Here is a 17,987-nt window from a genome sequence, read left to right as displayed (position 1 = left end):
TGGTCAGTAAAGGTGCTCAGCAGCTAACAAGAGAAAATAATGCAGACCGGTGCTGTTGTAGACTGAGATTTTTCTCAGATCAGTTTTAACTGTCCACTTTTCACAAAGATAAGACTTAAAAACTTTTATTTCCTTTTTTCTCTCTGATTTATATATTTCAGCAATTAGTATTCTATATTGGGATAAATTTAAAGTGAGAATGTCCCAGGTGTGAGATAAGATCTCATTTAAGTACATTAATGTAGCATGACCAATATTTTCTATTCCTATTTCTACTCTGTACAGAAAACCACTTTTAAGTCCCTGTATCAGTTTAGTAGTTCTTTGGCTTTTTTCCTAATTAAATGTCAGCATCCCTTTGCTGGTTTTCTTTTCTCTCCCTTTCCTTTCCCTTTCTCTGCATAGCCTGACCTATTTCTCTTTCCTCAAGGTATAGAACCTAGCCAGGCACAGTGGCTCATGCCTGTAATTCCAGCACTTTGAGAGGCTGAGGCAGGCAGATTGCTTGAGCTCAGGAGTTCGAGACCAGCCTGGCAACATGGCAAAACCCCATTTCTACAAAAAATGTACAAATTAGTCATGTGTGGTGGCTCGCACCTGTAGTCCCAGCTATTTGGGAGGCTAAGGCAGGAGGATCAGTTGAACCCAGAAGGTGGAGGTTGCAGCGAGCTGAGATTGCCACACTGCACTCCAGCCTGGGCGACAGAGGGAGACCCTTACTCAAAAAAATAAAAAAAGGTATAGAACCCATGTCACCTCTAGTCTCTTACCCATGCCTGTCTCCACTCCCGGGGACTCTTGCTGCATGAGATGAGAGTCCTAAGAAGGTAAGAGGGGTGGGGTTCGTATGGGTTCTCCCTTCTAATGAGAAGAGAGGATGGGTACAGTGCTAGAAAGGAAGTGATTTCACATATGAAATTGGGCTGCCTAGTTTTGAATTCCTAGTCTGCTGCTTACTGTGTGACCTTGGGCAACTAACTGAACATCTCTGCACTTAGCGTCTTCCTCTGTCAGTTGGAGATAATGGTAGTACCTGTTTCACAGAGTTATTGTGAGGGTTAAAGAAAATAATATATGTAAAGTACAATATAATGGCTAAGAGCATGCACTCCAGGCCAGGCGCAGTGGCTCACGCCTGTAATCCCAGCACTTTGGGAGGTCTAGAGTTAGAAGTCAGGATCGTCGTGACCCTTTGCCAGGGGAACTGTGACTGGTGTGGGCCCCCCAGGGTGCTCCTGGTATCTTGTTTCTTGATCTAATTTAGTGGTTACATGGGTGTACTTTCATTGTGAATATTCAGCTCTATGCTTATAATTTATGTATTTTTATCTATGTATGTTAAACTTCAGTTTAAAAATTGCATTAGATTGGAAGTCTTGAGAATTTGGGAAATGATAGGTCACTTTTTCTACATGCCAGATTGACTTAGAATTAAAGATTTCATATTTAAAAACAAGGGGGACGGGTGTTCACTACAAGCTGCAAAATTAACCAGTCTTGCTTCTGATCTTAAACTGTGTCTGCAGAGAAGCAAAGAACTATCAAGAGCTACAGATAAGCACCTTGGGCAGCATACTTTGAAATAATCATTAGTTTTCATTTATCCTGCCACTTCACATACACTGTGACAGATTACATGGGCTACATATAAAGTTATATATAAAAGTGTAATTTGGAGTTTATGGAATCAGTGTTTTTAACTTTCCTCAGAGTGATACATTGTCATCTTGCAGACCAGATCTGATGGTTTTAAAGTTTGATTGAAGATAAAGTTTTATGTGATCCAACTGTGAGATGTTAAGAGGCAAGTTTGAAGGTGCTTGAATGAGCATTAGTTGTAATTGATGCTTGTTGCTTTGACTGCATGTTGGTTTGCTTGATGCTGTTTTAGTAACTTAGTGAGTTTCATCTTTAAATGGGATTTGTGTTATTTAGTCTGCATTGTGCCAAGACTGATGATTGAAAACCGTACACTTTCACAGAACATTGCTTCGTAGCTCTTCCCTTTTCTGCTATTTTTATATCACATGAATCATTGCACATTTAAGCCATCTGCAAGGCCTGAATGGAATGAGATAAAAAGCTGCCATCACTTAAATTGACACTTGAAAAGCTGGTATTCATTTGGAGTTTATTCCTGATTATCCTTTATATTTTAAAGTTTCAAACTTCATTTCAAGATGGTTGCCAACATCTCTGAGCCAGAAGTATCTCTGATTCACAGCTTCTTTTAGCCTGAAAGTCAAAGGGAGGGGATGCATCCTGTCACCTAGAAGAATCTGTTGGGGACTCACTTCTGTCTCATTTGAGAGAATAGGAACAGCAAGTTCCACTCCTGTTTTAAAAGTATGTTGGTTTAATCAGCTCAGCAAGCCATCCGGTTTGGCATGCACTTCATAGGGAATAGTAAAAACACAAGACTCTTCAGTTGCCAGATGAATACTTCAAAATTGCACGCCTAGAATGTGTCACACCTGTTAGATACTTATCAAAAATTTTCTCAACATAACTTTTTTGAGGATTTAGTGAAAAAAATAATTAGATAAATGCATGCCTGGGATGTTGCAAAAGAGATTCATGATTAAAAATGCATATTCAGCTGGGCGTGATGGTGCGTACCTGTAGTGCCAGCCATTCGGGAGGCTGAGGTGGGAGGATCACTTGAACCCAGGAGATTGAGGCTGCAGTGAGTTTCGATCTTGCTATTATACTCCAGCCTGGGTGACAGAGTGAGACACTGTCTCAATTGAAAAAAATGATAATAAAATAAAAATAAATAAATGCATGTCCGCCCTTTGTAAGAGGCCTGGAGTAGGATCGCGGCCCTTGTGGAGTGGGTCGCCACCTCTGTCGTGGTCCTCGAACTCTGCCACCGCCCTGGCCTAGGAGCCTGCCGCACTGCAGCGGCCGGCAGCACAGCAGTCCGCCGGCGGTGGTTGCAGCCCCCGGGCCCTCTCACGGCAACCAGCTTCGGGCCTCCCGGGGCAAAAGCCCATGGGCTACCACCATGGCCCTCAAGATGGTGAAGGGCATCATTGACTGCATGTTCAACAAGAACCTGCGGGACTTGGTCCGTGGCATCCAAAACCACAAGGAGGATGAGATTGAAGAAGAATGGGGATAGTGGCCACCAAGCGTCTGTCTTCGTTGAAGGATGCCTGTGCAGCCCTTGGGCAGTGGAAGCCTTAGAAAGTTTTCTACCTGAGTGACTGCCTGCCTGCCTGCCTCCCTGCATGGACAGCAAGGCCGGCCTGAAGGAGAGCAGCCGTCTGATACCGCACCACTCCCAATACCAGAGGCTGTGTCGGGCATGAGGTGCCAGGAGGGCAGGGAGGTTAAGGAATTTGCTTGCAGGCACCAAGTCACCCTCAGCCCATGTCCCCCTCCCTGGGAACCTGAGTTCTTGCCTTATTGTTACACTTTTCAAGAAGTGGTGTGGCTTCGCCTGCCTCTGGCTTAATGAGATCATTTTTGTTCATCTCCATCCCCTTTCCCTTGGTTTTCAGCATCTCAGAAGCTCTCCCCAACTGCTTTGGTGACAATGTGTAACTAACTTATGTACTCTTCAGATTCCTTTTGAGTTGAAGGCATAGCTGATTGGCCTGGATTTTATTTTACTGAGCGTGATTCACCAGATTGGAAATGCGGTTTGCTTCCTGGGAGGACTTTTTCTGCACGGGCAGGATCTCTCAGTGCCCGTCCCTGCCCCCTTCAGCACATGTCACTGAGCAGCCTGTTCTGGCATCCTGAGGACAGGCCACAGGGTCTGTCCAGTGGAGGACCATGCACTCTAGTCTGGGATGTGGTTTTCAGGGGGGTGTGCCTGTCTTCACTGGGAAGCCCCTGAGCCTGGGTTTCTTCCTTTGGAATTGGTGTGAGTTGATAGTGCCTTCCTTACAGGCATGGGCCCATTCAAGCGGGTATTGGTGGTGGCAACATTTTTAGAGTAGTGCGGGGCCGTCCTTGAAAGTTCCAGGCTTTCTCGTGGGCCCTGCTATTGGCCAATCGGCGATTCCATGCAGGACATGTGGTGTCTGGGGTCCCTGGCTTTCTCATCAGAAGACCACCTTTATGGCCCGGAAGGTCGTTATTCAGGTGTTCACTTCTGATTCCGGGTGTTCTCTGCAGCTGCTGGAGTTTCCTGATTGGAGAACAGCAAATGACTGTTCAATGACCATTCTAGTGCCCCCCCCACCCCCCGCACGCTGTGCCCCCCGAAACTCGCTTTTGAAAAGCAGCTACCCTGTAGACCTCATGTTGTAGGTTCTTCCCACCCACTGCACCCGAAATGCAGACTCTTGACAGTGTGCTTTTTCTGCAGCAGTATAGTTTCCAAAAAAAGTTTTTATTTCGTAATAGATTTTCACTTAAAACTTGAGTGTGGCATCATGGAAAAAAGGCTTAGCAATGATTTTGAAAGCCACGTGGAAAGGCAGCGTGATTGAGTGGAAATCCCATGAAGTTTGGGAGATCTGAGTCCAAGTGCTCCGACTGGCTTAATGGGGTGGCCCATGGAGAGCCCACTGTTCTGTCTCCTCCTGTGTAACATGGGAACATGGGATGAGTTGCCTCCCTCTTTGTGGTGGAATGGTGCTGAGGATGCTGCAGCAAAATGTGGTTTTCTGGAAGCGCCAGAGTCCTCAAAGAGGTTGTTTAGTTCACTGTTTTCCAGTCCTCAGGCTGTGACCTCTTAGTGGGTTGTAAATTCAATTTACTGGGTTATGCTAGGTAAGAAAAAGGAAAACAAATTAGAAAATACCAGAGTGCAGGCACATACAGTAGCTGTCCTGTCTTGAAACTTTGATTTCTGCATGTGATTCTTGTGTGCATGCGTGAGCATATTGGGTTACCTTGCACAACCCATTAAAATGAGTGCAAAAAGTAAAAAATAAAAATAAATAAATAAATGCATACCCACACTCATTTATACTCTTTAACTGTGGATATGTACAAATCTTGCATTTTTATGTTAAGTAGCAGATGAGTCAGGGTCTCTAAAGCCTTTTCCAACAGTTAGATTATCTCAATGCAGTTTGCTATGGGCTGCAGAAGGTTGGGTTCCCCTGTACTAAAGTTAGCTGGAATTGCATAAGTTAGGGAGGAGAGTACAAATTTGTTTCAGAGTAAGACGCTTCTTGGCCAGGCGCGGTGGCTCACGCCTGTAATCCCAACACTGGAAGGCCAAGGCGGGCGGATCATGAGGTCAGGAGATCAAGACCATCCTGGCTAACAGGGTGAAACCCCGTCTCTACCAAAAATACAAAAAAATTAGACGGGCGTGGTGGCGGATGCCTATAGTCCCAGCTACTCAGGAGGCTGAGGCAGGAGAATGGCATGAACCCGGGAGGCGGAGCTTGCAGTGAGCCAAGATCGCACCACTGCACTCCGGCCTGGGCGACAGAGCGAGACTCTTGTCTCAAAAAAAAAGAAGCCTCTTCAGTTGTTGCTAGGTTTTTCCTCTTCATAAATAATATCATAATACTTTGGCAACATAGTAGTAATAACTCTAGAGCTAATAGAGGGAATGAAATATAAAAATATTTCCTTATTTCATTTCCTTGAGAGAGCCTGAGATCATAGACCAAAAAATGAAGTGACCTCCATAACTAAGTACAACAGACTCTCTATTTTCAAAATAGAAATATCTTAAAAATAGAAAGTTCTAAGAGTCTAAGAATAAAGGAACTATTTTTGTATCTTCAGAACCTAATGTATCTCCATGTGATCTTGGGCAAGTCACTTAGTACTTCTGTGTTCATTAGCTCCCATTTTGTTAGCGTACTATAAATACTCAAAATACCAAGATTTTGTTTGTAGACGGTAGCATTTAGAACATTAATAGCATCTTTGTGTTTTGTTGTTGCTGTTGTTATTGTTGCTTTTGTCTTTGAAGGGACTACTGTAATTTTTGCTTAAACATACCCTGTTTGGGGATGATTGCTGTGGGGGGATAACTTTAATTATTTTAAAGTAATTGTGTGTATTTTTCATTCTTTATTATTTATTTCTTTGCTTAGCAGACAGAAGGTGGAGCACAGACAGACGGCCAGCAGTCACAGACACAAAGTAGTGAAAATTCAGAGAGTAAATCTACCCCAAAACGGCTGCATGTCTCTAATATTCCTTTCCGCTTCCGGGACCCTGACCTCCGGCAGATGTTTGGGGTAAGTCTCTGAAGTCTTTTTATGGATTTTACAATTAAAGTAGATTTTAATCCCCCAGATGTGTTATTAGTCATCATTACTTTAGGATTAAACTACAAATAGATTGAAAGAACCTGAGGTAAATCAGTCTTTTCGTCGGTCTTTAGAAACCTTTTTCTGTCATCCAGTCTGCTCTAGACATAGTCTTGCAGGTTGCTGCACACATAAGATGGCCATATGACCCAGCTTGCTGTGACTGAGGGGTTTCTTGTGATGTGAGACTTTCAGTGCTGAAACCAGGATGGTCACCCTACTCACCTACCAAACTCAGTAAACATACCAATAATATGCTTAGTTTCATCTGAAAGAACAAACATGCACATTCTTTTAGAGCAATGATTCCTAAACTTGTTTGCACACTGGAAATTACCTGGGAAGCTTAAAAAATATTGATGCCTGTGTCTCACATTCTAGGGTTGTGATTTAATTGGCCTGGAGTGTGGCTTGGGCTTTGGTATGTTTACAAGATCCCCAGCTGATACTAATGTGCACATAAGTTTGGGGACCATTGCTTATTCATCCTGTCGCCTTCTTTGTTTTTTCTTTGCCTTCCATGTAAGCCCAGTTCAATACTGCCTTCCTCTCCTCTCATCTCCCTCAACTGCAAGACCAAAGAAACTAGGTTCAGGGATGCGTTATTGCCACTCTCTACTTAGCTTTGTAGTGTCTAAAAAGATTCACAATGTAGAGAATACAGGTTTAGAGGTGGCTCATTGAAGTGGAAAGAGTATAGATTTTGGAGTCAGAGAGCCTGGGTTCAAATTCTATTCGCATGTGAACTTTGGAATTCATGTAACCTTTTTTGAATTTAAATATCATATTTATAAACATAGAGACAGTAATCTCTACCTTTCAGAGTGTTATAAATTAAATGAAATAATACTTGTGAAAACAGTACCTCAGTGTTTTGTTTTTATAATACTTCGTTGCTCATACTCCACAGTGTCAAGACCAATATCTAAAATCATTGTAGAGGATTGGTTTGCTACCTCTGATGTATTCTTTCAACTGTTTATTTCCTCCTGAATCACCATCATGAAAAAAAGTTAATTGCAAAGATTTGAGTTGTTGGGAATTTAATGAATGGCTACTAAGGATCTTAATTTTTTCTGAGCCTGCGTGTTATTGCTTTTTGAATTTGACCAAACTCTTAACCCAGAGATAGTCAATAGTCTTTTTGTTTTTTTTGTTTGTTTGTTTGTTTTCTTTTTTAAATTCCACTAGGATAGCTGCCTGGTACTTTATTAGAAAAGCAGATGCTCTTCTTTAAGTCTTGGTTGTGGCCACTTCACGGTGACAAGACACTGGGGCAAAATTCTGTCATTTATAGCTGACTACTTGGATGTATTTTCCACACTAAAGAGAAGGCCAGAGTTGAGATTTAATGATGTTCTTGAAGTATTTGAAGAGCTTTTACACAGAAATTGGTAACCAGATATTTTCCATTTCTTCCGAGAAGAGAGCAACAGAAAATAAAGGGCAGCATAAAGGACTTGGGTTACGCAGAAGAAACTTCTTGGGAGCATGAGTTATTAGGTTCTCTACTGAATTATCAGAGCTTATATAAAATCTTAGTCTCTGGAGGTCTATGAGAATGGAGTACATTCTCATCTGCCAGAAGTGTGTTTTCTCTTGAGTCAGAAAAATAGTGTCCGTTGCAGATCTGCCTAGGCCAGTTAGTGATTTCTTGAAATGTATTATGCCCTTCTCATAAGGCATAAAGTGCAAAAGAAATAATTTTTTCCTTACCAGAGATACCTAGTTGCGTTATTTTCTTCCACATTGTGACTCTCTATTGCTTAGAAGAACAGTAACATTGGTAAAGAGCAGGTATCCATGCTCCATTTCATTAGCTTCATAAACTTGACAAATAGCTTCTTTTAGCCTCATTCTTCTTAACCGTAAAAGGAGTGTGATCCTTACTCCAGAAGGATATTATAAGAATGCATTAGAAAATATAAAACAAAACAAACTCCAAAGCACTATACAAATCTTAGTTTTATAGGATAAGCATAAATGCCCTCCCATCTAAAATAAAACATTTTCCTTTTTCCATGATTTTTCTATTAAACCAAACCAAGATGTCTTACTGTAGAAAACTTGGGTTATTAATACAAGTTTTTTGATAAAGATAGTAGGTGATTCAGTCCAATGGAACAGCGTGATTTCTGTTCTGCTCTTTCCATTTTTCAGTTTTTTTTCACATTTCCCAAAGTCTGGTTTGAAACCCAAGTGAAGTAGATAATCAGGTATGACTCCAATACTCAGAGGGAAATATAAGCCAAAAAGATATCTGGAAATTTTCTGCATATACCTTCAATTCATTTCATCCAAGCATTGATGAAAACAGTTTTGTCTCTTTTTATATATACTTTCCCCCTAAATAATCATTGTGTTTTGTGTAACCCTCTAGTCAGCTATTTAGCTACCTAACAATAGAGTTTAGACTTTGAGTCTTTAGTTTTTGTTTGTTTTTCTGAATGTTAAAATGTTTAAAGAATTACCAAAGAGAGGTGTTATTTAAAATATTCTTGATGTTGTTGTAGAAATATTAAAGTGGTGAATAGCATGTAGCATATAGAAGTGGTAACACAGATATATATTGACTCGGATAGTTGTTCACAATCTATTGCTAAGTTAAAAAATAAAAGCAATATATGCTTTGGGAGGCTGGGGCAGGCAGATCACATGAAGTCAGGAGTTCGAGACCAGCCTGGCCAACACGGTGAAACCCCCACTCTACTAAAAATACAAAAATTAGCTGGACGTGGTGGTAGGCACCCGTAATCACAACTACTCAGGAGGCTGAGGCAGGAGAATAGCTTGAACCCAGGAGGCAGAGGTTACAGAGAGCCAAGATCGTGCCACTGGACTCCAGCCTGGGTGACAGTTCAGGACTCCATCTTTTTTTTTTTTTTTTTTTTTAAAGCAAATTATAGAATGCATCTGATTTCTATAGTTACTTATCTCTACATGCCTGAGGGAAAGCCTGGAATGCTCTGTACTAAAACATTACGATGATAGGATTGCAGATTATCTTTATTTTCTGTTTTCCCTTTCCCTTTTGTTTATATTTTCTGCTTTTTATATAGTGAATATACTTTGCTTGTATAAAAAAAAGGAAGGTAACAGCCTTCTATAGTATATTATTCTGCTTACTAGGATTTGCTTTTTAAATCTGAGACTGTTTTAAAAACTAAGAGATGTAGTTAGGAAAATTCCGAGTTCTTGTCCACATGAAGTATCTAATGGGCTAACACTGTGAATAACTTTGGACAACAGCTTCCACACATAGAGGTGGATAAATTGCCTGAGTGAGTGAACTGAGAAAGGAGAAACTGTCAGCTCAGCGACGAGGAAAAATAAGAAACTGGTATTGGAACTTACTAACAAATACAAACATAGAAGTTAAATAAGTAGTTTACAGAAGAAGAAAAATAAACTATTCCCATTTCAGAAGAGAACAAAATATGTGGATAAAAACCTGACCATAAGTAAATGTTTTTATTTTTATCTCTGCAGCAGTTTGGCAAAATCCTAGATGTAGAAATAATCTTTAATGAACGTGGCTCTAAGGTAAGCTCCATTTCAGTGTCAAGTGTGCTTGATTTCTTTTTGAGTTTTATGTTATTTTAAATAGCAAGTATTCAGAAAACATAGGCTGTTTTCAAGCCTGCATAAAAGTATCCTAATTATCCACCTTGGTTTAGATTATCTCTAAAAATAAGCTACCACATGGCCAAACTTTATTCTGATACTTATATGGGGGTGGAAGGGTGATGAAGTAAGAAGCAGAGAAGGTTGAGGGAAGAGTGGGACGTAAAGAACACAGGATGTAGGAGATGACAGTGCTTTATGAGCCTTAAATTCGGCTTCAGCTTTCTCCGTTTAAAGGAAAAGTGCAAAGACTAAAAAAAAAGTGAAATTCTACGAGAATTCTATTCTGAATTCTGTCAGAACAATTCAGCCAAAATCCAACTTCAAAACAGCATACTTAGAACAAATTTAATGTTTTGATTATTCAGTTAACTTGCAGTTCTTTTGAAAATTGTGACAGGACTTAAACAGAGTGAGCAATAACTGAGGAATTCAGTATGAACTGATTTCCTTAAGTTCTACCCACATAGGCAATCCTCAGGATGTAGAGTCACCTAAATCACAAATACAGTGAGTTAGATTTTTTTTGCATAAGAATGAAAGTAGTAAGTGTGTACTTTTAAGTGTGTATTTTCCTCTAAATGTATTCTATATAAGAACTGAAATTTTTAATTAAAATTTATTTCCCCTGTTAGACTGGGCGCAGTGGCTCACACCTGTAATCCCAGCACTTTGGGAGGCCAAGGCAGGCGGATCACCTGAGGTCAGGGGTTCAAGACCAGCCTGGCCAACATGGTGAAACTCTGTCTCTGCTAAAAATACAAAAATTAGCCGGGCCTGGTGGCACACGCCTGTAATCCCAGCTACTCGGGAGGCTGAGGCAGGAGAATCACTTGAACCCAGGAGGCAGAGGTTATAGTGAGCCGAGATTGCGCCACTGCACTCCAGCCTGGGTGACAGAGCAAGACGGTCTCAAAAAAAAATTATTTCCCCTATTTACTATTTTAAATTCCCAATCTGTATGATTTAGAATTTCCATGCGTTAAAAGAAACAGCAATGTTTTTAGGAACAAGGGAATGGCAAAGACTTACAGTGGTGTTGTGAAAAAAATAGAGTATTTGATGAACTGAATATTTGGACATGTTACTTGAGAGTTTTCTCACTGCTTATTAAATGAAATACATCCTACCGAAACCATCAGCCATAGCCAAGCCTATAAATATTTACCTTGCTGTTGCTACTTTCATTTGTTAGGTTAGAGCAATTTTTTAGTTAATTTTCATTTGGTCATCTCTGCTGAACTTTGAAAATAGCTTTTGGCTATGGTTAAATCTCTTAAACATGTAATTTGAGGGAAAGCTAAATAAAGCCAATAAATGAGTTAATATTTACCTCTCCAATTTCATACTCCAAATTCACCATACTTTGGGAATTGATAACAGAGTTTATATACCTCCTGCCCCCATCTGTACACATAAAAATGTATGTGCTGTTCTAATGCTACTTATTATTATTCCCTTCCTTTGTAGAATGTATCAACACTAAAAGTGTTTAATTCTGACTATAACAATTATTTGTTAACTATTAAAGAGGTAATTATACTCTAAACTTCCAGTTTTCAGTTAAAACAAAAATGATTAATATGCCTATACAGAACTTTCTCCAGCACTTGGTAAGTATTTTTTAAAGTGAAGTCTATTCAGACTGCAACCAGTAAACTATTTATGCTTATAATTTTTCTCACAATGGATTTCTGTTCCTTTGTTGCATTGTTTGTGTTTATTTTGTGTGATCTTTTTTAGCTACAAGGTGGGAAAATGACAGTGGTTTAGAGATAAGAAGCACATGAGTGTAAAATAAATATGTGGAGATTTTTGGCCACTCTGTAAACTATTATCTGAAGTAGTTTTAAATATTTTTAGTTGTAAGTGTATGTACTTAAAATATTCTTAACTAGAGTCTAACAACTAGAAGGCCAATGTAGTTTCATCAGGCATTGAGGACTTACTCCTTACCAAGAAAATTATTTGTTTGAATTATTGTGAAGCAAAGGAAATTGATCTTTCTTAAGGCTTCTTTCATTGACTTTAAGGATTTGCCTGCTACCAATTCTTTCTCTTCTCTTTTCTTTTCTTTTCTTTTTTTTTTTTTTTTTTGAGGCAGAGTCTCGCTCTATTGCCCAGGCTAAAGTTGCATTGGCACAGTCTTGACTCACTGCAACCTCCGCCTCCTGGGTTCAAGCAATTCTTGTGCCTCAACTTCCTGAGTAGCTGGGATAACAGGCACACACTACCACCCCTGGCTAATTTTTGGTATTTTTAGTACAGACAAAGTTTCACCATGTTGGCTAGGCTGTTCTCAAACTCCTGGTCTCAAGTGATCTGCCTGCCTTGGCTTCCCACAGTGCTGGGATTATAGGTGTGAGCCACCGCATCCTGGCCCCACATTTTTTAAAATTTACCTGATCCAATTACTTCTCCCATGTAACTTTCATTTGAAAGTGATGACATGAGCTTTCTCTTTGAGAAATCTAAAAGCATGGGCTGCTTCTGTCAGCTTGATGCTGTGTCCTCACTGCCCCATTTTTCTTTGGGCTGCTAAAGGGTGCACAGACTGTGTACTAATTGGTAAATGTTTTAAAAACAAAGCACAGAATTCAGAATTGCCCTAAATCTGCCTTCAAGGACTGATACAAAACCTCGTTTTTGTCCTTCGAAGCTTTCTTAACTGCTACCTAAAGTTATTTGCTGGAATGGGTGCCCTTGGAACTGTTCTGAGGCTCCTAATAGAGATTTATTTTGGAATCAAACCCATAGATGCCTCCTCTGGGATCCACCTAAAAGAAATTAATGAGCACTTTTTGTTTTGCGAATTAAGTTTAGTTTCTTAATCCTTTTATATGTTTGGGGTTGACTGTAAAATTACAGCGTATTTTGAAAAGAACCAGAGAAAAGGAGGCTTTATATAGTCCTATTGTTTAGTTAAGAGTTCCTCTAACTTTTAAACAGAGTGCTTTTCTGTACAGAAATTAGCTTTATTGAATTTTTTTAGAGCAGTAATGGAAAAACTAGTCACAAAATAACTCTAAGATAGCAATACTTAAATGTAAAACAGGGTTTAATCAAATTGTTCCAAAGCTAAAAGCAACTCCATACCATATCTTGTTTTGTATAATAAGGCCGTCACCCAGGGTTTTAGGATATACCCATTTGAAAACATAAGTAAATGGTGTTCCACTGCCATACTCATGCCCTCCTTGTCTGCCAGTATTCTTCTTTTTCCAGCTTGCCTTTAGAGTAGAATTACTCTATAGTAGTTTTTTCTTTGTTGTTGACTAGTTTTTTCCTTTTTTCCTTCTTTTGCCTTCATATTCTAGGTTTGGCTTACTTAGATTATAGAATAATATATATCATATTTGTGCACACACATACATACATATATGTTTAAATTATTTCACATGAATTTTAGTCTTTTTACTCCCTAATCCTTTATAAAAACATAGAATCACCTGTATCTAAGTTTCTTTGATTAACTGAAACAGAGATAGACTAGGCTTTTGAAAATATACTATTAAGATATATGATGGAAAATGGTACTCCTGCCAAAAAATTAACTAATTTATTCAAATAGAACCTAGAAAATTATTATATGAGTTTATGTAGCTTTATTAATTCTCCAGATTTCACCAGTAATGACAGATTATTAACACAAATAATAAGATAATGCCTAGAGTGACCATATGTCCTGGCTTATCCAGGATAGCCCCAATTTACATCTGTTATCTTAGCATAATTATTAATAAATGACCCCTTTCTCTCTCAGAATGCCCCAGTTTGAATGATAAACTATTTACTCTCCTTATATATCCTTTGGGTAACATCTTAAAAAACCAGTCTTTGAAAAGGAAAACATGATGCTTAATGAAAAGTATAAAGAAAAAAATACATAGTTTATTAAAGAGAAATGTGCACTACTGATATTCTCATGTATCCTTCTAGTTTTATTTTCTCATATAGAACCTTGAAATATAACCCAAAATGGTCACCTGGTTCAACCCCCTGTATTCTTGATCTTGCATTCTCTGCTAGAAACTTTTAGTGATTAAGAACTTGTTTTATTCAAAAGTTATTCCATTGTGGGTCAGACTTTCTACCATCTTATTTACCATCATCCAACCACATAACAATTTTTGGTGATAATTATCAAGCTTATTAAATAAAGAAATACACAGATTGTAACATTTACATTTTCTATAAGTTTTTGCCAAAATACTTCAGTATATCGTCTCTTGAATGGATATGTATTAAAATATTGAATATGTTGAAGTTGTTCAGCTCTTGATAGTGCTCATTATTAAGTCTACTAAAGGACTACGAATATTATACAGCCCAGCAATAATTATTTAGATTTCTAGCAATTTTTTTTTCTTTTTTTAAAATTGATAGATATTAGATGTACATATTTTCAGGCTATATGTGATAATCTGATACATTCATATAATCAAATCAGAGTAATTGGGATAGCCATCACCTTAAATATTTATCTTTTCTTTATGCTAGGAACATTCTGGTTATTCTAGCAAATATTTACTTAACGTGTTCTCATTACTTCCCTCAGGTGGATTTCTGGAATAATGGGGATCTAGGTTTAGGTTGGGCTTAAGTTTAGGCTGTAGTTAGGGGAGATAAAACTTCTGTTCCCATTCCTTAGACACAAGTAATTTGCTGTAATATTTTCCCTATTATCATGGCTTTTAATTTCATGCAAAGGGAAATTATTTATTTCTTTCAAAATATTATCAAAATACTTTTTTGGAAGTCACAGTAAGTAGGCCTTTGTGACTTCCAGTAAAACTTAATAGGTAATGTTGAAGTGAAATGGTTTTTTTTGTTATATTTAAAACTGAATTAACAGTGCATGTGTTTCTGAAGGGCTTAAGTTTTTTTTTTTTCTTTTGTTACCATTATGGGCTTTAGTTTTATATTTTTTTTATTTATTTTTTAATTTCTGTGTTCTGGCCATACCTAGGAGATCCGTCTGCTTTTGATTTCTCCCTTAAAAGTTACATGGTAAATTTTCTTTCTCATTCTTCTGAGATGGAAAAATTCAAAAATTGTACAAATTTTAATAATATTTTTACAATGTTCATTCTATTGCTAGTTATTTATTGCAGTCTGAGGCCAGACTAAAAAGGTGACAGTTACTTGGCTCCTATATGTCCTCGATGATGTCAAGGCAGGCTGTGAAATTGCTGTCACACTTTGTAGAAGTTTTAACTACAACCATACACCTAATAAATACACCATTCTTCAATTTCCAGAAGTCAGCTAAGATACCTGGTAAATCACTAATGTAACACTGGTGTGTTTAAATGTTTAATATAGAAGGACTCTGAGGACTGCAAACTTAGAGGAGTAAGATGTAGAGACCTGCATTGCCCAGCACAGTGGTCACATTTAGCACTTGAAATTTGGAGAGTTTAAATGGAGGTGTGCCTGTAAGGGTAAAACGGACACCAGATTTCAGAATTAGCACAAAAAAAGAATGTTAAGCATCTCACTAATAATGTTTTAATATTGATACCATATTGAAATGTTAATAATATGTGTATATATTGGGTTAAATAAAATACATTGTTAAAATTAATCTCACCTGTTTCTACTTTTTAAATGTGGTTATTAGAAAACTTTAAATTATATATGTGGTTTGTATTATATTTCTGTCTGCAGTGCTAGTGTAGACAAACATGTCAAAATCATTTTTTAATTAAAAATTAAAGTTTACTTTTTTAAAATCTGGTTTTATTAATAGAAGTTTAGATAACAAAAATTCTCCATCTGTTTACATAGCTGAAATATTTCCTCTTGTTCAGAATTTGAGATTAAATCTATTTGTTACAGATTATATAATCCATTTGTTACATATATTATACCTGTGTAGACTGGTTCAGTGTTGATGGGTTGTATGATCATTTGGAAGCTGTTCTATGATCATTTGGAAGCTGTTCTAAGGAAAATATTTTGGATTTAGACATAATTTTACTAACTTTTTTTTCCAAAGCAAGAGATCAGAATGACCAACTTAATGTCAATTCGATTTCTAAGAGTGAAGTGACAAAACATGAGTTCATGTAAGCAGACTTTTCTACTGATAACTTTTAAACCTGGATAATCTGTGAACATCTTTAGCACAGTTCCTGGCACCTTTTCTAAAATGCTAAATTTTATTGAAGAAATAGTATATTCTAAAAATGTTTTAAGATCTGAGTTCATGTTATTGAAACTAAATTGTGAATGTGATAGATAAGGAAGCATGTTTGAGTTGATGGAAAATCACCTGTTTAAAATTTAAACATGAGAGAAAAGTATTTAAGAACAGTACTTCAAAAAATTCTAGTCATACCTCTCACTTTCCTAATCATGGACTTTAATTCTAAGAGGTACATATTAATTCCCTATGACTTCTGAACAGATTACCACAAATCGGGTGGCTTAAAACCACACATTTATTATCTTACAGCTCTGGAGGTCAGAAGTCCAAAATGGCTCTCACAAGGCTAAAATCAACGTGTTGGGTTCTTCAGGAGGCTCTAAGGGATCATCTGTTTTCTCACCTTTTCTAACTTCTAGAGGCTGCCCACATTTCTTGGACTATAGCTCCCTTCTGTCTTCAGAGCCAGCAATGGCCAGTCAAGTCTTTCTCAGGCTGCTTTACTCTGATTCGGACTCTCCTGTGTCCGCTTTTCACTTATAAGCACAGTACGGTGGCCATGTTGGGCCACTGTATTACACTGGGCCCAACTGGATAATCCAGGATAATCTCTCTATCTCAAGATCATTAACTTAATCGCATCTGCAAAATCCCTTTTGCCGTGTAAGGTAACATATTCACTGGCTCTGGGGATTAGGATGTGGACAACTTTGGGAAGCCATTATTTGGCCTATTGCAAGGTCTGTTTATCTTCAAAGCAAAGAAAGAAATCCTCTTACCTTTATGTTTCATATTAAAGAGTCCCAAAGCATCAACAAGGCCTTCTTCCTCCTATCACCCCGGGGGAAAAGATGCTTATAAAGATTGCTTTATTTTTATGTTTTTGGTATCTTGATTCACATTTCCTTTGGTGTATAAGCATCTTTCTTTATAAAACACTTTTAAAACATTTGAAAGTGAAATTTTGTTCCAGAATGTTAGTCATTATTGAGAAAATCTTATCCAAGCAGACATGAATGTTAAACTTTGTCATTTGCTGACTGTGAAATTGCAGTGCTCATCATACCACCTTCCATTCTTTTGGATGCAGTTATTGTCTCACTAATGTTCTTTCCACACATTTCAGAAAAGAAGGTCATGGAAGATACTTAGCAATTAGATTTGAAAAAAAATAGAAGGATTTTAGGACTAATATAGTTTAGTAAATAGAATACTGAACTGAGATTTGAAAAGGCTTAGAATTTTCTCACCGTTAGCTGGATATTCTTGGGTACTTAATCTCAGTTCGACTCAGTTTCTTTACCTTCAAAATGAAACCAACATGTCTATTCTTTTTACTTCATGGTTATATTTAAGAAGACAAACTAGTATGTATATTTGCATGTGGGTGTGTAGATATAGTCATAATGCTAATATCAAAAACCTAGGTCTTAGTTTTGATATAACTTAATAGTAATCCAACTATTAATTTACAATGTATTAATTTAACCTAAGTCATAAAATATATGACTGTGAGGACCAGTTGAAATACAGCCAAAATGCTTCTAAAGTGTGATATTATAACTCATCACTCTGTGACCTTTCTTTAAAAGTTTGACTTTCCTATTGGAGGACTCACCAGGATTAGAGAACTGGCAGCTTGTCTTCAGCAGGTGCTAGTGTAGGTGACAAATGGTATAACTAATTATTAATGTGCCCTTTTATACCTTGTGGTGTCAAAGTGGCTATAAATGTTGATATCAAAATTTCATTTATGAAAATATGTTCCTGTTGATATTTTCAACAAACTTATACATTCTTTAGGAGAGTATTAACTGAAATTACCAGTAGTATTTCATTCCAAGCAACATACGTTTTAAAATATCTATCAGCTTAGCATTGTGCTTTCAAGGGTGTTTGTGATGTCCAAATTGTGGGTAGAGATCATCCATTGGAATTCTCCAAAACGCCACCCACCCACATAATCACTTAGATTG

General features: G+C 37.8%; 1 protein-coding gene across 34 annotated transcripts in view; it reads left to right on the top strand.

The window, feature by feature from the left end:
• RBFOX2 (RNA binding fox-1 homolog 2) overlaps positions 1-17,987 on the top strand; it is a 291,147-nt gene that overhangs the window by 242,042 nt on the left and 31,118 nt on the right. For 19 of the 34 annotated variants that reach the window (XM_063663007.1, XM_063663013.1, XM_054469621.2 and 16 more), the window contains 2 exons: positions 6,018-6,164; positions 9,726-9,779. In XM_063663007.1, the coding sequence (XP_063519077.1) occupies positions 6,018-6,164; positions 9,726-9,779 (201 nt within the window). The remainder of the gene's footprint in view (positions 1-6,017; positions 6,165-9,725; positions 9,780-17,987) is intronic. The other 15 variants (XM_063663008.1, XM_063663009.1, XM_063663014.1 and 12 more) reach the window with 1 other exon arrangement.

Source organism: Pongo pygmaeus, chromosome 23 (genome assembly GCF_028885625.2).
Source record: "Pongo pygmaeus isolate AG05252 chromosome 23, NHGRI_mPonPyg2-v2.0_pri, whole genome shotgun sequence".
NCBI classification, from domain to species: Eukaryota; Metazoa; Chordata; class Mammalia; order Primates; family Hominidae; genus Pongo; species Pongo pygmaeus.
The sequence above is the reverse complement of the archived record's forward strand: the minus strand, read 5'-3'. Positions and strand labels throughout refer to the sequence as shown.